Below are 24,747 nucleotides of genomic sequence, written 5' to 3'. Positions count from 1 at the left end.
CTGTCCCCTGCCATAGGGCTGAAGGAACAGCCACAGCAGGTGCACAGGTATGCTAAGACAATGGCACCTCACCCTGGATCCTGTAGACGTAGAAGGTGTCTGAATCCACCTCCTGGTCATCCACGATTGTCCGGCAGAAATAGGTTTTATCCTCAAAGAAGCCTTTGAATCCCTGTTGTGGGTCATAAGCAGCTGGGATGGGGTTCTCCACCTTTTTCTCATAGAGGGTCACCTGCATCTGTGGGTTGGTCACACGGCATGGGATGACGGCCTCTGTGTAGCCTGTGATGAAGATGAAGAGCTCTTCGGAGGTGATTGTGGGGAGGAAGACTAGGGAAGGATCTGCGGGAGAGAGGGAACACTGGTTGCAGAAAGCTGCTTGAAGCTGAAGCAGGGCTGCTCTGTGCTCCTCTCTGTCTCCAGACTGGTGGAATGTTTCTTCACTTTCTCCCCATGGTGTAGGATCACCAAACCTCTCCTAGGAGGGTGAGAGACCCAGATGCTGCCGCTTAGCACCATTGCCTCGCCCACCACTTGTCCCAACACACCACACGTAGGTCTCTCCCATGACCTGGCGTACCAGAGACACGCCACAGCAAGATGACCTGCCATGCATGAAGGCTCTCCTGCAGTGGGAGAAAGGATTTTGGGAGTCCAGGTTCTTGGAGACAGAATGATAATTCAAAGCCCTCTTTCTCCTGGTTGCTAAACCCCATGGAAATGCAGAGACAAGGACGTGCTGTCCCCTACCTGGAACGTAGATGTACAGGGCTTTCCTCTCTGCTGGCTCTGGAGCCTGGTCAGGGCTGTAGGTGCACACATACTCCCCAGTGTGACGGCCTGTCACGTTCCTGAGGGTGAGGTTGCTGACAAAGACACCATCCCTCTGCTCCAGCGAGGCGGCGAGGGGCTGACCCTCCCGTTCCCAGACCAGCGTGCTGTCCCCATAGCACAAGAGGGAGAAGGTGCTGTGGAGGCCAAGGACAAGCTCAGCATCTCTGGGTTCAATATGCAGCCTGCTGCCCCCAGACGTTACCTCCAGCAGACCTGGGAGAGAAGGGAGATGAGACCTCTGAAATCCAAGGAGAAGCACGCTGGAGCACAACTTCATGCCAATGTAGTGTCAGCCTTTACAATGAAAAATAACCTTCCTGGATTTGTCCTCCTTGGGGTAGCCACCCACCACTGACAAACATGTGCTTTCCTCAAAAGTGTCCTGTCAACCAAGGCCTTGGTGGGTCACCCTTCATTCCCTTTACCTCCTGAAACCCTTATTGGAGAGGAAAGAAGACATCACGGAGTTTAGCAATGTTCAAAGTTGCCTGTGTTGTCTGTGGCAATGCTGGGTGGAGAACCCCCCATTTTGTGCTTTAACTATGTCTGCCCCCATCCAACCTTTCTGCAAGTTAACGGCACCCTCAGTGCCACCCAGTGCTGCCCAGTGTCATCAGGCAGTGAGGAGCAGAAGGCTGGCTCGGGAGGGATTTGGGACAGCCGTTTAAACTGTGGGTGCGAACAGGGCTGTGCTGGGAGGCAGCCATGCTGTGATGCTGTTGCCCCAGCCCAAGGGGCACCTTGGTGAGGATGGGGCTGGAAATGGGGGTGACCTGGGCCTCCCCCACATGTTTGCTCAGTTCCTTGGCTTTTATACATCCTGTGAGTGGTCTAGATAACCTGGGAGCTGACAGTATAGATAGTACTGCTGGTCCCAAAATGAGCCTGTCTCTGTAAAGGAAGAGATAGGTCTTGGATGCACCTTCAAAGGCTTGGAAAGGCCATGCATTTAGCAGGCAAGGGGGAGAGGAGGAGATGAGGCAATTCTCTGCTCTGCTGGCTGCTTCTCCACAGGGACAGTGTCAGACAGGGCACAGACTAGGCTGAAACAATGTCGGTTTACAAGAAAGTGAAAAAGGAATGAAAGCAAAACCTTGCAGGAAATCCTTTGGAAGCAATAGAGCAGGCAAGGTCTTCCTGAATGGCTCCCCGTGTCTCTCCCAGCTTCCTTGCTTCACCCTTTGCCTAGATGTCCCATTGGGGTTGGGACATGTGCTCTTCTCTGGTATCCCCATGGGTGGGCAGGGCAGCTGGGGACAGCCCCCAGGGACTCACAGCAATGCTGTAAATAGCCCAGATGCGGCCACGTGCCCCGTTGCCTTGCTGTGGGTGGTTATTATATATATGGGGTCTGACCGAATCCTTCCTGCTGTGGGGGTGTCCGTAATGCCCAGCTAACGTGGGTTCTCGGGTGTCTGCTAAGGGCTGAGCACGCGTGGCAGCGCTCCCTCTGCAAAGGTCTCCTCCTTCCACCCAGCTGTGCATCAGCATGAAGCAGGTGAGGACTTTACATCCACCCCGCCATAGGATTGGGTCGGCATGAGCCACGGACCTGAGTCTTTAGGAGGGACAGATGTGCCTGGAGCGCGCTGTGCGCTCCTGTGCCTCCCCACGGCAATGCTCCTTTCCTCCCCCTTGCCTCGCAGTAAACATCCCAGGGCAGCATCCCCACGCAGGGCCCAATCCTGCGCACACCTCCCCAGCCACAGCACTCACCGGTGAGGATGAGGAGCCAGAGACATGTCTTCAGAGAGGGGCGCAGCATGGCGGGCTCCGTGGCTCAGTGACCGAATCCTGCCAAGAGCAAAGCGAGATGAGCGCAGCACTGCCGGCAGAGGAGGGGTCCCTCAGCCACCCCAGGTTGGGGGGGTCCCCGAGCCCTCACTCGAGCCCTGGGCTCCTTTCTCCACCTCAGAAGCCTCCCGTCTCTTTCCAGTTTTCAGCCTTTCCCTCCCAGTGGGGTGGTTGGTTCTCCCTCACGCTGGATCTGCAGAAGGAGCTGTTTCTAAGGCACCTCCCGCTGGTAAACAGGGATTTTGCTGGAGGCTCCAGCAGTTGTGTCAACTCTTGCTCATCTCTGCTCGAAATGCCGCTCCCCCCGCTGCAGAGCCCTGCCTTTCTCCCTCCCTCTGCTTTACTGCTTGCCTTTTTTCTCCTTAGTTTTTGCTTCCCTCAGTCCCAGTGAGATAAAACTTGCTAGAAAACAGATCTCCCTCCAACCCTCCCACATTTTCTGCTCCTTCCAATGAAATAGAACAAGCCCAAAGAAACCCCACAAAACCCTGAGTTCTTTGTATTTAACTTTTAAATATATATATATTTAAAGGGACTATTTAAGAGGCTTTTTATTTAAAAATCCATTTTATCGACATTTCTCAAGAAATCTTTTCCCACAGAGCATTTTCAGCCCTCCCTGCTGCAAACCAACAGCCCAGAAGAGATGAGGCCAGAGGTCCCTAAGACGAGTGGGGTCTGTCCCCCATGTAATGGGGTGACAGGTAACCCTCCCCATCGCACCTGCAGGGAGGGGGATAAGTATTTTGGAAAAGCAAAATGAAGATGCTAAGGAGGGGAAGAGTAAGGAGAAAAGGTTTCCTCTGTGCCTGGACAAAGCTGAGGGGAAATGAGCTCAGTAGTCCTGAACTTTGGGGATGCTCCCGCACGGAGCTGAACTTCACGGCTCAGCCATGCTGCAATCAGTGGCCCTGCCACTGGGCCACCTCCCTTCTCCCAGTGCCAGAGGCATTTTGAACCTGCTCCCAAGCCAGACCCTGTGAAGAAGCCCCTGTGATGCCGGCACAGTGCTCTGAGGAGCTGCTTGCCAGGCACGAGGACGGCTAGTGGCAATCTGGACTTGCTGACCTGGCCCCAGGCACTGTCTCTTACTGAGCAGCTCTGCTGCCTCTTGGCCCTGGAGTGGCCTCCTGGTCTGCTTGATGTTAAGGAGGAAATGGTTTGTAAATGACGTGCGCTTGTCAGATGTTTTTATTATTCTCTTGCTTTGGCTCAACAAAAGTCTGATCTACCAGCAAATCCTTCCAGGTCTCCAGCTTATTCAGCAGCTTCTCTCTCCCCCCTCCAGAAAACCCCTCCGTGACTCCTTCTCTCTTCTGCATTTGCCAGGGGGAATGAGAGCATTTACAGGGAAGACCTGGGGGTGGGTAGGACGAAAGGACCAAAGTGAAATTCAGGCTGTAAATGAATGTGGCCTCCCTGCACACACCCTCAGAGAGCACCAACCTGCAGGAGAGAGGAGGATGGACAACCTAATCTCGCTGCCCCCCAAGGCACTGCCATGAGAACAATTAGCTTTGTTTCCCAATTCTCCTTTACAAAGGTGTGTGATTCATCCATTATTCAATGTTCAAGGTTGTAAGCAACAACTGGGATCCTTTCCTTTCACCCCTCCCTGCCTGCATGCACAAGCCAGGCTGTATTCACCGCCCCCCACCCCAATATCTGCCTGCCAGCAGCTAAGGTCTTCCCAAGCTCATGCTCAGCTTTTAGATGCCTGTCCAGCTTCACGGCTGTCGCTGTTAGACCTGTTGCAGGTGAGATGGTGGCTTCCCCTACCCACACAGATAGGTCCCTCACTCCACCAGTGATGTCTGCAGGATCCACCACTCCACCACTGCTCTCCTGGAGCCGGGGAGCCGGGTCCGTGCTGGTGCTGGTGCTGGGCTAGCATGGGTGTTGCTTCAGTGAGCAGTGAGAGCCCTGCAGCCTCCTCCTGCTGCCTCTGGCCGCCTCCCCTGTGTTCATAGCTGGTTTTAATAAAGCTGCTGGTTTTGCAGAAAGGCATTTCTCTTGGAGATGCTTCCCAAGCAGAGTGGGAGGGTGGCAACGTCTCGTAAAGAGTGGTGACCTCTCCCTTGTTTGTCTGCTCTAGCCAGGGTGAGAGGCATGCTTGGAGATGCTGAGCTCTGCCTGTCTTGCAGGATGCACACTGAGCCTGGCTAGCAGAAGGACAAACCTTTCTCACCCTGTCACAGGGACATGTGTGCTTGCACATGTGGGCGCACACAGGCGTTTCATAAGGGATGCAAATACACCCAGCTCACTGCCAGCCTTGAGAGCACTTGCTGTTTCCCTCCTCAATCCCAGCTTTTGTTCTCAGCAAGAGCAGTAAGATGCACCCTATGAGTGCCAGACAAGGAGAAGCTGAGGTAGGTGCAGCCCCACTCAGTGATCCAAAAGCAGGTACCTAGATGTTATCCCACCCAGAGACCCAAACAAGGCACCTACACAATGCACAGCTGCCTTGGATTGTCTCCTCCCATCCCTATGGGTGAGCAGGATGCCATGGATCCCTCGGACTGCTAAATCCTTCCCAGAGGCTAGGACCTGAGTATTTGCAAGCCCTGGGACCATTTGCCTCCACCCATCCTGGCACATGGCTGGAGGCCAGGGAGGTCCTGCAGCAATGCCACGTCCAGTGCCCTTCACTCAGCCCTGCAGCTCCGCAGCAGCCTCCCACCTTGCAGCCACCGAGTTGAAGTCCCAGCTCTCCATCCCCACGTTTTACCCCTCACCATACTCTCCTCCCCACCAGCACAGGTACAGACCTTTCCTCTGTCCCTCTCTGACACCATCATGCGAGGGCAAGACGTCCCTAGCCCAACAGGGCAGGGAGCTTTTCTCTTGAGCTGCACTGTTTATTATTCTAAAAGAAGAATTTGGCTGGAAGAGGAGACAGGAGGTCAGCTGGCTTGCAGGGAGGCCAGGCTGGCTGGGCGATGCAGCCCCGCACCCACACTCAGCCCCACGAGCCTGTGGGGTGGCTGCACTCTCCCCGGAGCTTGGGTCCCTGGGGCCACACTGGGGCTTCTCCGAGTGCTGTGGGGAGGACGGCTCCACGCTGGGGCTCCTCCGAGGGGAGGACGGCTCCCCGCCAGCCCACACGACATGTCTCTGCTCGCCTCCGCACTGCCGCCCAGCAAGGCTGGGAGCTGGGCACCACAGGACCGTGAATGTCTGGGAGGGTTTTGAGTCCAAACAAGACACAGATACAGGCGACCGTCCCTGCCTGGTGACACAACCGCATTGTCCTTATCTCTCCTCTGTAATCACATCAGCCTGGCCGGCATGCTGCACGCGTGGCTGCAGGAATGCACCCGGCGGTCGCTCCTCCTCCGGACATGGAGAGCGGCAAGCCGTGTTTGCAGGCGAGATGAGGGAGAGCTGAGCCAGCTCCAGGGCTGTTGGGTTTCCCAGCCCACTGCCCCGCCGGTGTAAGGAAAGTGTCCTGTAGCTGGCTGGGGCCAGGCACTGCTGAAAGCCTCTTTGAGCATCTCTAGCCTCGTGTTTTTGCAGTGTGTTGCATGGGGCGATGGGATAAACGGGGGCACCTCGACATCCCTGAGCGGCAGCAGCACTGTGCAGAGAGCACCCCGGGCTCTGACGGCCCACGGAGCCATGCTTTCGCAGGCAGAACACGGGCGAGAGGGCCAGAGCAGAGAGGTCAAACGGCACGGCCAAGGCCACGCGGCACGGCCACGGCTGTGCCAGGACTGGGATTCAAGTCTCGTGATTCCCCGTCTCATGACTTTGCAACTTCTCCAGAGCAACCCGCTCCCATTTCTCCTGCATCCCAAATCTGATGACAGCTGAGCTTTCTCCTCCGCCACCTCTCCCACTCCCCCACTCACTGCTGTGAGCAGCAGCCGGGGGCTGATGCCTCTGTGGCTGATGAACTTGGACAGGAATTTCTGCAGCGGGAGCAGGGCTACGCCCAGGGTTTTGGATACAAGCAAGAGCCACATCCAGCCTCTGCTGGAGATGGTCCCACCTTTATTTAGGGAGGACCATCCTTTAGCCATCTCTGTCACTCCTTCCCACCTCGCAGTGCCTTGCTAAGGAGCTCAAGCATCACCAGACCTTATTGATTTATTACTGTTCCCCCACTCCAGACCTACCTCTAGTTCAAGGGTGCTAGTAAGCCAAAGATGCCTTTGCTAATGCCCAAAATATGTTGTGTGGGCTCAGTCTTGACTATTCTTGAGTAGCGAGGCAAGAATTTCCTTTGACTTCACTCAGCATGCCCTGCCACACGTCTGAGTCCTCTTCCCTCTGTGCTTGCTCCCAGCGTGTGTACAGTGCAGTGCTCATGGCAGAGCATCTCAGCATGTGTGGCAGCCACTGCTGGCACGAGCATCACACGATGCTGCCCATCGCCAAGCACTGATCACATAGGACAGGACCATTTCTAGCCCTGCAACTGCCTTAAAGCATGAGAGATCTACATAGATGGGCATCCACACCAAGGAGACCCTCCCGATCCACTGCCCTCCTCCCGAGCACGCCTAGATGATGTTTCTCGCCTTTCCTCCACAACCACTAATGCCCTGCAGAGAACCCGTCTGGGTGTCCCGCAAGCACCCCCAGAGCTGTGGGAGGTGGGAACCAGCCTGCAAAGCTGGTGCGCAGGGAAGGGGATGGCTCGGCATGCCAGGGAGGGGAAGAGCAGCCATGGCTGCCCTGACAGCCACCTTGGAAGGAGCTCTGGTCCCTACAGACCATCGACCACCAGCCAGGGGATGTGCTGTCTTCTGGAAATCAGAGTGCACAGCCCCCTCTCAGCAAATCCCATTTGCATTTCCAGGGGCAATTCCTGCATCCATTGCCCCGTGTTGCTTTTCTCCCCTCGCTGTGTTCCCCTTGCCTGAGCCTCCCCGCTCTGGCGATGCTGGGCAGAGGTGCTGGCCACTGGCCCAGCCCGCGAGAGCATCTCAGCTGGCGGCAGCACGACCATGGCAAAGGAAGGAGCGGAGAAGCGAAGCCAGGCCTCTCACACAGCCGCCGGTCCTTTCTCTTCCTCTGTCTTTCTATTTCTAGCCCCTTTTCTTGCTGGGGCTGTGCTTCCAGGCGCTCCCACAATGCTCACTGGTCCCGCCGTCTTGCCAAGCAGGCCAGGGACATCTGGTGCAAATTAGCGGGAAGTAAAATATACTTTATTTCTTCTTTGTCTAAGCGCATCTGAGTCATTAAGTGAGATCATGGGTGCCCGTATGCAATAAAAAAAGCCCCGTATGGATCCCATGATCAATGCCCTTACAGCCAGGGAGTGAGGGCTTCTCCTGGCTGGGGGGGCACCGTCCTCCGCTTTTGAAGGCAAGCAGCTCCCCGAGCAAAGGCTGGTGACCCCTGAAACCCAAGCCTTGCTTGTCCGGCAATGAAACTCCTTGGCTTGTCCTGTTTTCCTCTGCCACCCTCCCCTCGTCCTCCGCAACTGCTTCTTTCCCACCCTTTAATCTAAATAAAACTGAGCGGGGTTTTTTTTTCTTCCTTTGGCTGGAACCGTCCGGAGTTGCAACATCTCTCCTCTGGGGTCCTTCAGCTCCCATGACACCATGTTTACTCACAGGCCAGATTATCATCACAGAGCCCTTTTTCTTTTTCCCAGCACATGGCTAGAATTAGGCAGGGCACACACATGGGGAGCCTGTCGTCCCAAGGCTCATAAACAGCTGCTGATAAAACACAGAGGTAGGAAATCTGAAACCAGGCTGAGGAGCAGAGGGGCTGGGGAGTCCCCGGGGTCCCACAGGCCATCCTTGCCCAAGGGATGAACATCTAGGGGCAAAACCCTTCTCACCCAGCCATCTGTCAGTGCCAAGGGGGTCCTGAGGCTTTACACAGGTGCTGATGAGACCGAGGGGTGCTGAGAGCCCTGGGTGCCAGTTTGCAGCACACGTGCATTTGGGCTTTTCTTTTAGTCACGTAGAGGTGAGGTTTTACAAGCACTCGCAGGCAGCATTGCAAATGCCTGAACCCTCTGAGTGGTTTTGCCAGAGCTCCTTGGTCTGTGAAGACGTGATTAAAGCCACAACCCTGGTGTGGACCAAGCTCTATAGGAGATGGTCAAAGCTGGGGCAGATGCCACCTCTGGGGCAGCTTGAGTGCAGGGCCACCATGCCCATAGGCAGGGACGGCTGTCCTGCCTGCCTTTGCTGCAGAGAACGGGGCTGGCGCAACCGGGCCCCTGGCCCAGGATCCCAGATCCTGGTCCCCAGCTTTGGTGGCACCTGGAGGAGGTGGCTGTGTGGTCATGAGGGTGCTGGTCCTGCAGCAAGATGGCAGGACACCACCTAGTGCAGCCAGCCTCCTCCGGGCCAGCCTGCCACGGGCTATCACAGGCTTTGACAACATCTGTCAGAAAGCTGAAAATGAGGACCGTGACTCCAGAGCCGGGGGGGAGGATGACGAGTCCAAGTTTGAGTCCCGACAGCGTGATTCAGCAGCCCTGGGGTCAGCCATGTGAGGAATGGGGTGGGGTGGCGAGCCCTACGCAGCCCCGCTTTGGCTGTGGCCATCCTCCCTCTCCGAGCGTGGGGCGACTGCGACGTCCATGCAAGCGACCCAGCAAACCTCCAGCCGCGGGGTATCTATCTGCAACCCATCGCTGTGAGGAGCTGGCACGGGGGGACGTGGGACCACGGCGAGCCCTGCTCTCTCACCCCTAATCCCTCCCGCTTTCCCCCTCCGTTTTAAGCCCATGGGAGACGGAGGAAACGAGTGACCTGTTTAGTGCAAGTTCAAAATAAAACGAAACATCTGTTTGGAGAGGTGCCAGCGTTATAAATAATCCCCCAGCCCCCGAGTGTTGGTATTCGTGGCCCTTTCGGCTGCGCATGCTCCCCCGCTTCCGCTTTCGGAGGAAAGGCCGGGCCCTGGGGGCCGGTGGGCCTGCTCCCCAGAGCCTGCGATCTTGGCCCGGGCTGTGGGAAAACCCTGGGCGAGGACCAGGACCCACCTGGGACCGAGGAAGGAGGGATGGGGGTGTCGGGAGGAACGGCTGCCACGTGCCGGGCAAGGCTGATGTGATGCCTGGCTGTCCCTTGCCGCGTACCCCGCTCCTCGCCCTGGCTGGATCTTGCCCCCCCGCCCTTGGTCTCCCTAGGGCAGCCGGTGGGTGCCAGGGTCATGGTGATGCTGGGACTGGCCCGTGGTGGTGCTGGGACTGGTCTGTGGCAGTGCTGGGACTGGTCCATGGTGGTGCTGGGGGCTCGCCAATGTTTTGGAGCACAGCCCTGAAGTCTGGCGTGAGTGACTGGGGATGGTCACGCCGGGTGTGGGGAGGAGGGCTGTGTTCAGCCTCGGGGGTCACCCCTTGCAGTGCGATGACCCCCCAGGGGAGGCACAAACGTGCCCCTTGGGAGCGTTGCAGCCTTTCCCACTGCCCTTCGCCAGCGGGATGCTCTAAAGGATGCAACAGAGCCCAGCCGGGGCTGTCCGTGACCATCCCCCAGCTTGTCCATTGCCCCCGACAGCAAAGACATTTTCAGGAGAACACACCACGCTGCTTCACAAGCATGTGAGCAATGCGAGTTATGAACGTGGCTGCAGGGCACCTAAACCACGGGCCAGGACCCACGCAGCTCCCTGCGTCGCTTCACCGCTGGCTAGCAAAGCCTCAGGGCTGGCTGGCAGCAGTGACTGAAAGAGCTCTCTGGCCCCTCCACCCCCAAACTGGCATATTTGGGGGTCCCAGCTCCCAAGCACGTGGGGCTGGATGCGGCTTGCCTCTGAGCAGAGCCCATCCGTTCGCCTGCTGCTTTTTCCCATCGTTGGCAGAGTAGAGAGGGGAAGCAGGGCATGTGGGATCAAGGGTCAGGCACCATCCTGGCTGCTCATCCCATGTCCTGGCACCCCCAGAGCTTTCCTCGCTCTTCTGCCATGGCTGCCAGAAAGCAGTGGCTGCCTTCCCGCAGGGATTCAAGGAAAGCACTCTGCTAAGTTATACATGAGGAGGAAAAAAGTCCCCAGCACATCAGCATCTCCATCACCTGCTCACAGTCACTGTTTGAGGGTGGCTGCTATAATGGGGCCAGGGCTGGAGCCAAAGGTCCCAGCTGGCTCTAATTAACCACTAATCATCAGCTGATGGAGGCAGGAGGAGAAAAAGAGCCATCCTGAGCCCTAGTAGGATGTAGGGGGTTTGTAAAGCCCTAGGAGCAGTTAGTGCTGTGATCTTACCAGCCCCACATTCCAGTGAAGGTTGAGCAATCTGATCCTCCCCTGAAAATTTCCCTGAGATGTGGATCTGCCAGGGAGGAGGAGAAAATCTGCGTGGATGCGTTGGCTTTTCTGTTCTCGGCTGCCTGCGAGGTACCCGAGCTTAATCATTTTGTTCTGGGGTTTTAGGCTCTCGTGGCCAGGATTAGGCACTCACCAGTTCTGCGGTCAGGGCACACTTGGCCCATCTGCAGGACCCGGAGAGGAGCCTGAAACTGTGGCCAGGGTAGAAGAGGATGGGGCCAGGTAGTGCTGGGGTGCAAAGGGCAGAGGCTGCTTTTAGAGGGGGGCTGTGTTTGATTTAGCCCTGCTACTTCTGGGTTCCTGAGAGGGAGCAAAATGCAGCTGCTGGTGCAGCTCTTGGTGCCAGGGCCTGATCCTGCTCCCTCCTCCTTAAGCTCACTTGTGGGGCAGGAAGACCAGGACTGCAGGGACAGCTGAGCTGCAGCGTTGGGGTCAGCCTCCCCCATCCCATGCCTCCCCCATCCCATGCCTCTCCCTCCGCGTGCTGGCAGGCTGCGGTCAGACCCCCAGCAGGCAATTCCACATGATGAGGGTCTGGCCCCCACCTCTGTATAACAGCAGGGCCTGGGGGCAGCGATGGAGCTTTCTGGAGCAGGGGGTGCAGGAAGCTAACGCATTCCCTGTGCATCTGCGGGTTGCACAAGGGATGCCTCCCTTTCGGATAACCTCTTCCTATGTGCTTTGGCCACGCAGCATGAGCCGTGCTTGCCATTCTGCGTGCAGGGTCCTTTATAACCTTCAGTGGTTCCTCTTCCTTCACAGAGCAAAAATCAGCTCCCTTCTGCACCCATGTTCTGCAAATATCTCCTGCCCCCAAAACTCCACGGATCCTCCAGAAGAGAAGCCGTGGCAGGACTCAGGGCTGGGGTTGGCAGCTGCCAGCACCCCCTGCCCTCCCCTGAGTGTAGCTTTAAAATGGGCACTGCTTTAAAAAGTCCCGCTCCCTGCACCAGGAATTCCAGAATCAGACTATATTCTCCCAAACAGCTCCCAGGCTGGAGAGGGAAACTTGGCAGCTGCCTGCTGGAGAGAGAAGGGGACCCCTCTCGTGATGCCGGCAGCGCTTAGCCCCGAGGAAAGCAGGGTTTCTGTTCTGCAACCATTTGCTTGGCAAAGGCTGAAGCCGAGGTGACTTCTAGTTTGGGAGCGGAGAATGTGCTTGCAGAGAGCGGGGCTCGAAATGGTGTATTTTCTGCTGGCCCCGGTTCAGACAAACCCGCAAGCAAACATATTTTTTTTGTATAAATAAGACAGTGTGTCTCGCCAGTTAAAGCAATTCAAACATGAATGTAGCAATTTAATTGGTGCCAATTACTGTGTCTCGGTAGCATTAAGATTTCAGTCACAGACTCTTTCGCATGGTGGATGGGCCAGAAGGGGGAAGGCAGAGGGACCGGCAGGATGGGGCCTCACACCGAGGGGCAGGTTTGCCTGTCTCCTGCCTGCTTTGGGACCCTCATCCCCACGAGCAGCCCTGGTGCTGCCCGTGGGGATGTGCTGAGAAGTCCCCTTCCATAGCGGGGAGAAGGTACCTCCTCCTCCATCTGTCTCCTGCTTTGCAGCCCGGGGTTTGACAGCCAGCACAGCACCCTGGTTATATCCTTGCGCTCTCCAACCCTTCCCTGTTCCTGCACCCCACAGCCTCCTGCAAGCCCCATCGCATACTGGGTCTCGTTGAGCCCGGGGAACGGCATAAGATGGGTGTTAGCGAAGACCCAGAGAGATGAGCAGGTGCCCCTGCAGGCGTGCCCGAGAGAAGACGAGTCCATCCGTGGGTGCAGGACATACACCGCTCGCGCTACACCAAATTGGCTTTCCTGACAGCAGCCTTTCTGTGGGAGCTTTTGTGAACTCCCTGCACGGTCTCTCCACGCCACGGTCCTCTGGCTCTGCAGGTTGGTGGTTGCAGGAGAAAGGTACAAACAGAGACCAGGGCATGCCACAGCCTGTGTCCCAGATTTGCACCCAAGGACGATGAAAAAGCAGGGTGTGAGGGGCAGCGCATCACTGTACGTCTCCTCCTACCAGGCTGGGGGGGGGCAATGGACCTGTGGGACCTGCTTGCTCAGCGCATGACCCATCCCAGCACCCTTCTGTGCATCCCCGGCACGTGTCCCTGTCCCGGCAGGGTCTGCTCTGTGTCGCCCGTGGTGCCAGGAAAAGTGCTGCGCTTCCAGGAGGAGGTGTCCCAGTGGGAGCGGAGCAGGGCAGAGGTGCGCTTGGCTTGGGGAGCCTAATTAGGCAACCGGGAAGAGGAGGAGGGGAAACAGCCACCCCTAAAACAAGCCTCGTTATGTCCAATTTGCCTGGCGGAGCGGAAGGAGCCTCCTGGAGCTGCTCCAGCCTCTCAGGAAACAATACCCAGTCTATACCCTCCCCTTGCAGTTCCTCTCCAGGGGATTTCTTTCCCTTGGTTAAAGTACAAACAAACAAACTCCACGAAGTGTTCGGCCCGGATCCTCCCTCACAGGGATAGGATGCATCCAGCCAGCCCCGAGCCTGCGTGGTCCCCAGCTCTCTTCAGCTCTGGGCCAAAGGCAGCCCCCGCTGCCAGCGCCAGCAGCTGCGCTCCCATGGGATTTGGCCACCGTGCGGCTCCTCTGCTCCCTGCCCTTTGCTGCTGCATCCCAGGAAGACGCTTCGCTGAAGGCTGACCCTATGAACACCATTGCAATCCCATCCTGCTTCAGCATGGCATCAGACCCCAGGTCCAGAGGGACCTCGGGGACAGCCTGGCCCCAGAGTAGAGCCAGGCGGAGAAGTCCCTGCCCGGACCCTCTGGCAGCGGCCGGTCATACCTGTCTGTCATTTGGCCAATGCTGCGGCCAGCCAACACAGTCTCTTCTTGCACGGCATTGCTCTCGCAGGTAGAGAGCGTTTCTTAACCTCAGCTTTCCTCTGGTGCTCACTAAGACAATTTTGTCTTGCCCTAGTCCTGGAGAAGGGCCCAGTGCTCTCCTCTTCCTAACAGTGTTCTGAATGCTTTGGAAATCCTGTCGCAGACCCATCAAAAATGAGGCTGAAAGAGATCACAGGGTCATTGCCTACTGCAGTGCCCGCATCTCCCCAGCCAGAGGTTTGCTCGACACGTCCTTTGAAACCTGTGGGGCTGAAGTCACCCAGCCTCATGTCTTTAAACCTACAGACATTTCCCCTAAAAGCTAACATTTTTCTTTGCAATGACCTTTCCCATGCACGAAGACTGCGTGCTACCAGCCCACAACACCCAGTGAGCAGTGAGCCCCATCAACCCCTCTCCCAGTCCTCTGGAGCCTCTTCTGGGCTTCTGATCACCCTCCCTGCTCTCCTTGAGCCTTTCCACTCCATGTGCATCCCTGCTGAAGCACTCAGCATCACTTGCTGGGAAGGACCTGCTCTCTCCACCCTGCCTTGTTCGTGCTGCCTCCAGCCGTGTGCCTTTCAGCACATCCCACGGGAAGAGCTGTGGGTTTCCCTGCACCACGCTGCAATCTGGTTTGTGTCTACTATAGCCCCCAGATCCTTTCCCACTGTACAAGCTGCCTGGGCTATTAGCTCCCAAGATCATGCACAGCCATTTAATATTTCCTTCCTAATGGCAGCATGCTGTCACAGCTTGCTGTTGTCTGGTTGATGCTGGACTCCTCCCGGAGACTGTGGGATCCTCCTGTGCTCCAATCTGCCTGTGCAGCAGCTGCCCACCCAGCTTGGTGCCAGCCCAGAATTTAGTACGTGCGCTCATCCATCACCCAGGCAGTTAATGTAGAGATTGCAGAGGACCAAGCCCAGCCCACAGCCCTGCTGGACTCTGCTAGAAATTCCCAGGACTTTGGACAACAAGCCATGGCTAACTTCTCCCTGACTGCAGCATTACAGCTGGCCGTGCTTGTGTTCAGACCGTGCTCCCCATTCAGACCGCGGGCACCCTGAACCCCCAGCCCTGTGCAGGGATGCAGGGGATGAGCCGAGGACAGGTAATGGGGTGGCTGCGGTCCCTCTGTCTGCTCCTTCAGCGAGGGCCCTCCGTGCTGTTGAGCTGCAGGAAGGGACAGCTGGTTTTAGGGAGAGAGAAAAGCCCTTTGCATTCTGCAAATGGGTCTCTGTGACTTGATGCTTCTCCAACACACTGACCCCCCCTTGATGCACAGACTGACTTGGGGGTGTTTCCTGAACCCAGGAACACTGCCCGGGGTTGGCCGCTGCCACCAGGGCCACAGCACACCCCAGCCTGAGTGATATCAATACCAAGGAGTGATTTCAAGCCTCATATCAGACTGTGATCAGGGCTGGCTGCCAACCGGGGTGGCTACCTGGTGGCTCCCTCTCCAAGCCCCCCTGGCACTTGCCCTCTGCCAGGTAAAGCCACATCTTTGCCACTGGCTCCGGTTGCCCGAATGAAACGTGCCCCTTTCCTGAGAGCATGGGGTGCACAGGCACCTTGTCCTGCAGGGTGTTATGACCCTTCAACCAGCCCCTCAATGGCCCCTGGGGAGCACTGGGGCTCAACATTGCTGGCCCTGGTCATCGATGGGAGACCTTCTGAAAAGATTTGAGACTGTCGAGCCCCTGCAAACAGAGTTTGCGCACCAAACAGACTACTTTTAGCTATTTGCCCACTGCTTTAAGAAGCCCCAGGTGCTCTGGGGCAAGGATGGAGCAGCGCACCATCCCTTTCCACCACAAGTCCTGCTTTGAATGTCTCCCGGTTGGCAGGTGAGTGCAGGAGCTGGATGCTCTGAGCCCACAATGGTCCCAGTGTGAGCACCAAAACCCCGCGGATCATGCAGCTCCCTGTCCCCAGCCTGTCAGGGCTGCCTGAGTCAGCACAGCTTCACTCCAGACCAGCTCCAGCCTGTTGGAGGCCCTCAGCTCCTGGGCTCTTGGGACAGCAGAGCGGTTGCCCACATCCATGCCCAGAGGGATTTTACCCCCTCCAGTACCCGGCACGCCAGGGCGCAGGCTGAGACCAGGGCTTGCAGATGTCCCTCTCCACCTTGGCCCGGCCCATGGGGACACGAGTCCCACCAAGGGCACAGGCTGAAGCGTCGTGGTCCTAGGAGCACCCTGCATTTAGGGATGACCATGGATGCGTTTGGACGGTCTAACGCTTCGGTGATGCTGCTCTGCAGTGGGGCACGCTCACGCCTCTAAAATGTCTCACTGGGAACAGCGAGAAGCCCCTTCCCCACGCACATCCCAGCCCTCCCACAGCCGCCGGGCTGGGAGAGCCAGGGTAACCCCCCAACCCAGGGAGGGACCGAGAGCTCCCCAGGGAGAAGCAGAGATCCCTTGGGCCCTGCTCCCGCTGCAGCGGGGTCCCCTCTCCTGCCCTACAGCCACAGCATCCCCTTGGCTCCCCGCAGCCATCCCAACCCAGGACCTGGCAAGACGTGCTGGGACAGCTTTTCCCGTTGGATACCGCAGAACTCGGCTGCTCTCCACCAAACACCACCTCCCCAGGGCTTGGCGGGGCATTTTAGGGTGCCAGCCCCTTGCAGGGCAGCAAAGCCCCTTCCAGAGCAACCAGCCTGGCTTGGGGAGAGGGTACCCGGGGTCCGTACCACCTCCAGCGTGAGGTTTCCCGTCTGGAGAGCGGGAGGGCGAGCCGGCACCCGGGTGGGCGACGCGAGGGCTTACCTTGGGCAGGGTCCCACCGGGCGAGCGCCTGCGCCGCACGTCCCACGGGCGCTGGCCGCCCCAAAATTCTTTCCTCTCCTCCGCGGTCTTTATCTGCTGCCTGCCGAGGCTCTCCCTGCCCTCCCAGCCTTCCCCAGCTGGCAAGGCTTTTCCACTTAAAGGAGAAAGAGAGGGAAGGGAAGAAATGGAGGGGAGGAGGGGAAAAAAAAATAAAATAAAATCAAAAGGAGAGGCAAGGCTGTGCCAGGGCTGGGCTGCAGCCAAGCCCTCGCTCTGCTCTCCAGTGCATCTCAGCAGCACCCTGAGCAGCCCCCAGCCCACCTGGGAGGGGGTCTGGCCACCTCGGGCCTCAGCGTGGACTAAAGCCCCAAGCCGAGGGATGTGCACGCGTGTGTGTGTGCGTGTATAAATAAAAGAGACCTCGGGAGGAGGAGAAGGGGGGAGGTTGCCTCGCCAATGAGGAGCGGAGTCCCTCCGACTTCCTCCCTCCACCCTCTGCGGGGACCCTTTGCAGAGCAAAACTTGCGATTAAAACCCGGCAGACGAGCACGATGAGGGGACAAAAATTTTAAAAAAGGAGGAGAAACCGAAGGGGCTGCAAGGAGAGGGGAGTTTTGCCGCAGGCTGCCGATGAGTTGGAGCAGCGAGGGCCCAGCTAACGGGAAACAAAAGGAGCCCAGACCAGCCCGGCTCTCGCCTCCTTAAACCGGAGGGAAGGAGCTGCTCTCTCCCTGTGTCTGCTTTCAATTCTGGCCTTTTTCCCTGTTTTCTTTTTCTTTTCTTTTCTTTTCTTTTTTTTTTTTCCCTCTCAAGCCCCCCCCCCCTCCCGTTTTCTTTTTATTTTTTTTTCCCCCTTTCTCAGGATATGAGGGGATGTTTAGAAAATCCACTGCCCACGCCAGCAGCTGACTCATGTTTTTATTAAAGAAGGCCTGTACTGAACCGACTCCACGTATTCCCCCCGGACGCCTCCCCGGGCCGTGCCGAGCCGGCACTGTGCCTCTCGCCCTGCTGACCCCCGGCTGGCCACGGCCGCTCAGGGACCACCAACGCACCCTCCCAGTCCTTTTTTTTTCTCAAAGGGGAATAAAATGTCTTGTGCAACTGGGATGTTGCGGCAGAGGGTGGGTTTGTTTGGGGACTCGGGGCCGTTTGAGCTGCCGAGGGGCACGGAGCTGGGAGAGGTGGCAGGAGTTTCCACCTCGGCTGTGCCATCATCTCAGATGTCTTGCACCCCTCCTGTTTTGGGGGGTGGAAGCCAGCTGATGAACCTGCTTTAAATCCTCCCCACACCTTGATGAGTTCAAATAAAATTTCTGAGAAACTCTCAATAGGCAAAATATTATCTTTGGTCTGAAAGACGATTTTTTTGTAATTTGTTTCAGCACTGTAACAAGGTGCAGAAGCTCTTTGGATCAAAACTATCTTTTGACCCATCAGTTCTTGCTATCATTTCCATCTTGAGGATGTGCTTTTGTCTGATCCAAACAAGAAAAACTGCAAAAATGCACTGGCATCCTGAAAGAGAAGACTCCCCTGAAAAGACACCTTTCTATCTTTCTTTTTTTTTCCCTTTCCAAGAATGAAAAAGCCCTTCCCATAAAGACAACACTGCCGAAATCTGAGTTCCCGGTCTGTTTGCAAGGCAGACTCATCCCCTCCTGCCTCACTAACGAATATCTGCACAATGGGCACAGCTAATGATTCCCCGGCTGGACAAGCCCAAGAGATTGCCGCTTATCACTGGTTATCTCGGCATTTTCTTTGCACCAACGAAAAATCAAAGGGGAAGGACTTTATTCTGTGCAGCCACGGAGGGTGAGGAGAGGTGGGCTGCAGCACCCATGGTTATCCGCATGCAATGAGCGGCACTTTGCATGGGGCTGGTGTGCTGGCTCTGCGCCTGGCAGGGTCTGGCAACGGGGCGAGTACAGCTGCGGGCAGGACAGGGGAGATGTGGGTCTGGCAAAGCCCGGGCAGGAGAGGGAGCCAGGGGAGAAGAAGGATGCTGGAGAGGTGGCCCCCCCCCCAGGAGCTGGAGGGGCTTTTATGCTGGGCTGCGTGGAGGGGTGAAATGGTGATGGCTGGGTGAGACCCCGCTGCCCCCTGCACTGGGCTGGCTGGATTCCCCAACTCCAGAAGTGGTGGTGGCTGTGTACTGGGGGGGCCCTGGCAGCCCCCGCAGAGCCAAGACAGTCTGTCGTACAGAAGAGGAGCCGGCGAGCGTGAGAGCAGCTCATATGGGGGGCAGGCGGCAGAGGGGACGTGCTGTGCACATGGCTCCTCCTGACACTTTTCCCAAGGGATAAAGACGTGTCTGACAGGTCCCTGCGCAGGGACATGTGGGCTGCTGGGAATAGCTCAGCAGAGCTATTTCCCGGCAGCGTTCCCCCTCCGAGGACAGTATCACCGCTCACAACACAGCAAGAGAGGGAGAAACCCGCTGGTACAATCCTGCTGGGCCCCTTGCACCGGGAATGGGCTACCTGGGGTGAGCAGGGGGTGGAAAAGCTAGCACGGACCATGCTTGAGGGCAGAGCATCCTGATCCTGAGGAAGGACATATTTCCCGTTCTTCGCCCTGCAAATGGAGGGCCCCAATGCCCACTCCCAGACTGGGACCAGGGACAACCCAGGCAAACAAAAACCTCTCCCAGGAGAAGTCTGTGAAGGCCAGGGTTCATTGTTTTGGGATGCTGGGAGAGCCCCGGAGAGCCCACAGCATCCCGGCAAGCACATGGTGGCCCGTGCTGTATGTCCCCAGGGAGCATCCAGAGCCACGCACTTTGTTTAGGAACAGCACTTTGGGGTTACGGCAGCTCCTGGGAAAGGCCAGCTCGGAGGAAGCACCGAAGCCGGAGGGACTCGCTTGTGCAAGTGCGTGGGCGGAGGGGAGCAGCTCAGCTACCTCTGCCTCATCCCCCCTTCATTGCTCACCTCTATTTTTGGCACCTGCACCCCTGTTTGTGGCACTTGCAGGACTTAGTGATTCCCCCGGGGCTGGGACAGCTGCAGTGTGGGCTGCCAGAGCCGCTCTCAGCTGAGATTTCCAGCCTCAATAAGCATCGTTAAGTGCTGTCAGGGACTTGGGGTCATGTAGTGCAGCATCTCTGGTGGGGACAGCAGCCACTGAGATAGGGACATTCCAGGGTATTTTGACTGCTCTGGCATCACCTGGATCAAAGCAGCTCTTCAACCTCCTGCCCCATCCCAGGCAAAGCTGGGACCATGGGGAAAAGCCTATATCCTGCGCCTGATGTGGAGAAGAGACACCAGAGCCAGGTGACCCAACACAATGGTGGGAATGGCTGTGCTGGAGTCAGTGACAGATCCCATGTGCCAGCAGGTAAGAGACAGGTAGGAAAGAAGCAGATGTTGGCCTTTCCCACTTCTCCGAAGGTTTAACAAGGGCTAGATTCACCCCTGGCTTCGGTTCCTCCGAGCCTCTATCAACCTCAAGTCAGCCCAGGAATTTCAGCATTGCTCTGATGTGGTGTCGAGCCACAGACCACAAGAGAGGAGTGGCGGGTGCCGGGGAGCACGGCACCACATCTGGGCAACCCATCCAGCACGGCAGCTGCCAGCACTTGCTCCTGGCTGGATCCAGCTTTTGGACCCTGGGGGAGAGCTGCACAGAGGCCTCATCCAGCCCTTTCCAGAGCTCTACCCCAGCCTCCGGAGGAACTGCTACCCTGTGCACGGTCCTGTTTTGCTTGTGTGGCGACGGGTGACAGAAGTGCCCAGGGAGGAAGGGGAGGCAGAAAGTGCTGGGCTCCTTCCAAATTGACCATATGGCTGAGCACAATGCGCTGGGGAGCGTCCCACGGCACCGTGAGTGCCAGCCAGGGGTACCGCAGGGTGACAGCGGTGTCAGGAGGTAGCACTGAGCCATACGCCATATGGTGCTGCGTCCCTACCAATGCCGGCCTGTCCCCTACATCCCCTGGGTTTGGACGCTTGGAGGAGGCACTAGCCAGCGGCAGAGGATGCTAGCCCGCTGCCTTTCCCCCCTCAGGGCCTTTTCGCCACCGTCCCACGCACTCTTCCTAACCCCCACTACGAGTCTTGGTATTAAATGTGCTCTGTGGAGCCCTGGGAGGCAGCGGCAGGCTCCTGGGTGAATACTAATAGCGATGCCGTCCGGTCGCCCCAGACTTTCCCACACATCTGCAGTCACTTAATGTGGGAATCATTAACCCTCTGCTTACGCAGCGCCTGAAATGCGGTGAAGGAGCAAAGCGCGGCCAGGATGCTCCCTGCCAGGCCCCAGACACCTTCGGGACCCCGTATGCCCCGTCACAAGCTGGGTGGGCAAGCTGGGCTCAGCACCCATGAGCTGCATGGTGAGCACCCAACTCTGTACCGATGCAGGGGGAAGTCATATCACCAACCCCATGAGAGCAGGGACCCCACACATGCTGGAAAGCAATGAGAGGTGCCAGCATGTGTCCCTGTCCCCAGTGCCCTCTTGAGGATAGTCCCAAGATTTGTGGCAATTGAATTTTACCAGGAAAGCTGATCCAGATCCTGAAGAGCAACACCAAGCCCTGGGGAGGGGAGTGGGGGGCTGTATGGCAGTCCTGGCAGCACATTGATTTGGGCTATCCCAGTCCAGCACCTATCTCTCTGGGGACCAGCTCTGCAGAGCCCTCCTCAGCTCGGGGACAGAGGTGCCAGCAGAGACACAGTTCAGGCATCTGGGAAAAGCCAAAGGACTTGTGGGAGTCTGCAGTGGGGCTGATGGAGCTGGGGCAGGGGGTTGTTGTCTGCAGAAGGGTTGCACTGATGTCTCCAGTGCCAGAGAGGAGGGGATGCTCTCGGGGCATTTAGTGGGGCGGCTGTGCTTGCCCCATCTCTCCCCTGCTCTCTGGGGTGCTGCTCCAAAGGTGTATGGCAGGAATGATGCACAAGAGACGTGCTCTGCTCTCCCTTTCCTCCTGCTGCAGGAATGGTAACAAGGTGCTTGCTGGGCTGGAGCGTGTGTGGGGCCACGGAGCTCTGGGATGTGCTGGTCTGAGGCCACAGGTTTGCCTTTGGGAGCAACAGCGGTTGGGGGGAGTGGGGAGGCCATGGACCCCTGGGGCTGCCGGGGAGGTGGTGGGGCAGGAGGCTCTGGGGGGAAAGGGGAGCCAGGGGAGGCACCTACTCGACACTCTGCGGGCATCTCCCTGTCCTGCTGGAACCATGGTGGGGGTTCAGAGCAAGTCAGGGGACAAGGCAGGGTTTGGTTTTCCCAGGGTGAGTGCTTCCTCCACGAGAGGTGGTGGGGTGGTCTCCCCTACAAACCTGCTTCATCTGTGATAGCTGCTTGCAGCCTGGCCCTGGGGACCTCTGAGCCCTCCCTTCCCCAGCCCTCCTCCTTCCAGGAGATGGCATCACTCGATCACGTATAGCAGCACCGAACCCCAGGGAGCGTCAGGGGAACCCTGGCAGCTCTCCCTCTCCACTGCATCCACCTGGTTTCCACCAGGAATCTCAGGTCTGGAGGATTGGCAGGAGCTCCCCGGGCTGGGTTTGGTGCTGGGGGTCTCTGGGGTGGATGGAGAGGGTACTACCACCTCCTCTCATTCAGCTGGAGACTCCCGGGGGCTCTGGCAGCCCCTGACCTGCTCACCCATGCGACCCTGGTGTGGGTGGCATCCTGGGGTACCGAGGGTCCCCAGCAGCACCCTTCAGCCCCAGTCTAGCAGCTGGGCTGCTCCTCAGGGAATCCATGGAGGGGACCCCACAGAGAGCTCCTCACCTGGCTCTTCCCCAGCATAAACTTTGCCAACCATAATCCCCACCAGCAATAAACAGGCCAAAGAAAAGGAAAAGAGGGAAGTTATCGTCGCTGGATTTTTATGGCCCAATTGTCTTCCCCTGCCCCCTTCGTCCCGCGCCAAGGGAGCTCATGGCACGGCTGTTAGCAGGCACCTGGCGATGCTGCGCCCTGCCGAGCCCTTCACCTGCTGCAGGGAGGATGCAGGTGTGGGGTGCTGCCCCTGGACCCCTGAAACCCCTGGTCCCCAGACTCAGCCCTTGGCGCCTGCTCCATAGGCTGGGAAAAGGGAAATTGGGGCCCGGGCCACCCATCACTGCCTGCGGGAAAGAGACAGTGGCAGGAATAACCCCAGCATCCCCCGTCCCTGAAATGCAGCCACCCCTGGGGTGGGACCCAGCAGCCACCTGCATTCCTCCATACCTCCCACCATCTGCTCAGGGGGGGATTTTCTTCCTTTCTTCTTTTTTCCCCACTTCCCTGAGCCAGTGTCTCTTTGCTGGCAGGAGGAGGAGAAGGAAGAAGGCCTTGGCTCTCTTGTTTAAACAAAGCCATGGCTGTGCTGAGACCTTGGGAAAAATCCAGGATAGATGGGGTTATATGGGGCATCAATCAATCTGCGCTGCGGCGTAAGTTGAGATTGTCACCGGGTGGGACGATCATGACAGTCACCTTTGTCACGAGGGAGGGAGCCCGGGCAAGGGTGGGCGAGGGGCCGGGGATGCCGGGGGGCACAGGGAAGGGAGAGGAGGATGCTGCAAATCGCTCACCTCTTGCGGTACCTTTGGCCGCGCAAGGTCTCAGGAGGGATAGCCTAGGCGATGCCAGCTCTGAGGGGGGTGATTTCCCATCGCTGGGGTTTTACTCTGCTCCTTTCTTGCAAACCAGATCCCTTCCCTCTTACCCCAACTCCCTTCAATCTCATCCTGGGTCCCACCTCCTTGCAGGGAGTAGAAGTGGCACAGGGGCATCTGTGTAATATTTTCACCCAGGTTCAGCCAGAATTGGGGCTGAAGCAGTGGGGCAAGGTGCCCAGGACTGATGCAGAGCCACTGTGGGTCCACAGCTCTAGGATTGGGGGTGCTGCCCTGTTATGGCTCCAGCGCGGCGTGCTTGATTGCAGGGTGGGAATGGCAGCAGCCTGGTCTGGCTGAGGCTGGAAGGGCTGCGAGGTGGGTACGGCGAGATCTCACAAAGTCCACCTTGAACAAACAGATGACAACAGTCCTGCGGGGGCTTGGGGACGCACCGATCCCTCCACGAACATGGGAGAGCTCAGGATGCTGTGGGGAGGAAGGGCTGGTGTGGGAGCGAGTGAGGGTCCGGGGAACACCACTGGCCGGGTGCTGTCCCCTACCCACTGGCTAACGCTGGGGACATCTGCCACCGGCTGCGGGAGGGAAAAGCAAGAACTGGCCGTGCATCAAATGCACTGAGGTCCTGAAGTCAGAGAGGCTTTGCAGGTTTTGTTACCATTTTCCTTTTAACCTCACAAATCCGGGAGGCAATCCCACACTGGAAACACTTCCCACAGTCATATGTGTGATCAGGAAAAGCTCTGAAAGTCTCCTGGTTTATCCCTTCCTCCCAATTTCATCCTAAATCTCTTTTTTCTCCCCTGTTTTGCTTTGGGGTTTTTTCTGTTCCTTACTGTCAAATTCCAGGCTGTTTCTCTCCCAGGAGGATGAGGACTGACCAGTCCTTGCCCTGCTCATGTTTCCAGCAGGGGAAGGGGCTGGTGCTGAGAAAAGGGCAGAGGTGGTGTTGGGGAGGTGACAAAACGCCCTCCTGGAGCCTCTGCCGGGCTGTGCTTTGGTTTGAGGAGAAAAAGCCAGCCTGCAAATGACGACTGTGACTACGTGGTGGTGGCCAGTGCAGCTGGAGTGTGACGCTGGCGGGGAGGGGGACGTCAGCGAGGAGGAGGATCCTGGCTGCAGATGATGGGGGTTGCTGGCCTGGACGGCACAGAGCTGGTCCTTGGTCCCTCGTCCCCCTCCGGAGTGGAGGTGTGTCTGGAGTGATGGGTGACAAGCTGGTGATCTTCCACCTCCTGCCTTGCAGGCAGACATGGCTTCATGAGTGTCTCGTTTCTGCTTGGTTTTCCCTATCAGAAAACATGCAGGGATTTGTTTTGCTTCTTTAAGAGAGCAAACAGACAAGAAACTTCTCTTCCTGGAGGGTTGCGAGCCCCTCGGAGCCATGTCTGAACCCAGGGACTCCCTGTTGGGTCCATGGTGGGGGCATTCCCCCTGCACAGAGCTGACTGCCTGTCCGTCTGTCCCGCTCTCCGGGGCCAAGCTGAGCTTTGCTATTGGGGTTGGAGGGCTGAGTTTGCGCCCGAATGGAGTAAACGCAGGGGGACCCAGAGCCTTCTCTTCCCTCCAGCCCCCCTTTTCCGAATCAGGAGGATGCTGGCATTGGGCATGGGAAAGCATCACCCCGGAGCAAGGGGTTGGTGTCTCCCACCATGGGGACAGGGCTGATGGCAGGCACAGCCCA

The 24,747-nt window shown here is 57.7% G+C and overlaps 1 protein-coding gene across 1 annotated transcript in view; it reads right to left on the bottom strand.

Moving 5' to 3' along the window:
• PDGFRB (platelet derived growth factor receptor beta) overlaps positions 1 to 17,070 on the bottom strand; it is a 34,677-nt gene extending 17,607 nt beyond the window's left edge. Inside the window, exons 1-5 of the mRNA XM_049829526.1 lie at positions 16,810 to 17,070; positions 16,489 to 16,642; positions 2,551 to 2,628; positions 751 to 1,047; positions 73 to 342 (exon numbers count right to left, since the gene is read on the bottom strand). Coding sequence (XP_049685483.1) covers positions 73 to 342; positions 751 to 1,047; positions 2,551 to 2,599 — 616 coding nt within the window. The 5' untranslated portion in view covers positions 2,600 to 2,628; positions 16,489 to 16,642; positions 16,810 to 17,070. The remainder of the gene's footprint in view (positions 1 to 72; positions 343 to 750; positions 1,048 to 2,550; positions 2,629 to 16,488; positions 16,643 to 16,809) is intronic.
• Between the last annotated feature and the right edge of the window lie 7,677 nt (positions 17,071 to 24,747).

The sequence above is a fragment of the Accipiter gentilis genome, chromosome 26 (genome assembly GCF_929443795.1).
Source record: "Accipiter gentilis chromosome 26, bAccGen1.1, whole genome shotgun sequence".
In the NCBI taxonomy this organism is placed as follows: Eukaryota; Metazoa; Chordata; class Aves; order Accipitriformes; family Accipitridae; genus Astur; species Astur gentilis.
This window is presented reverse-complemented; position numbering and strand designations above follow the sequence as displayed.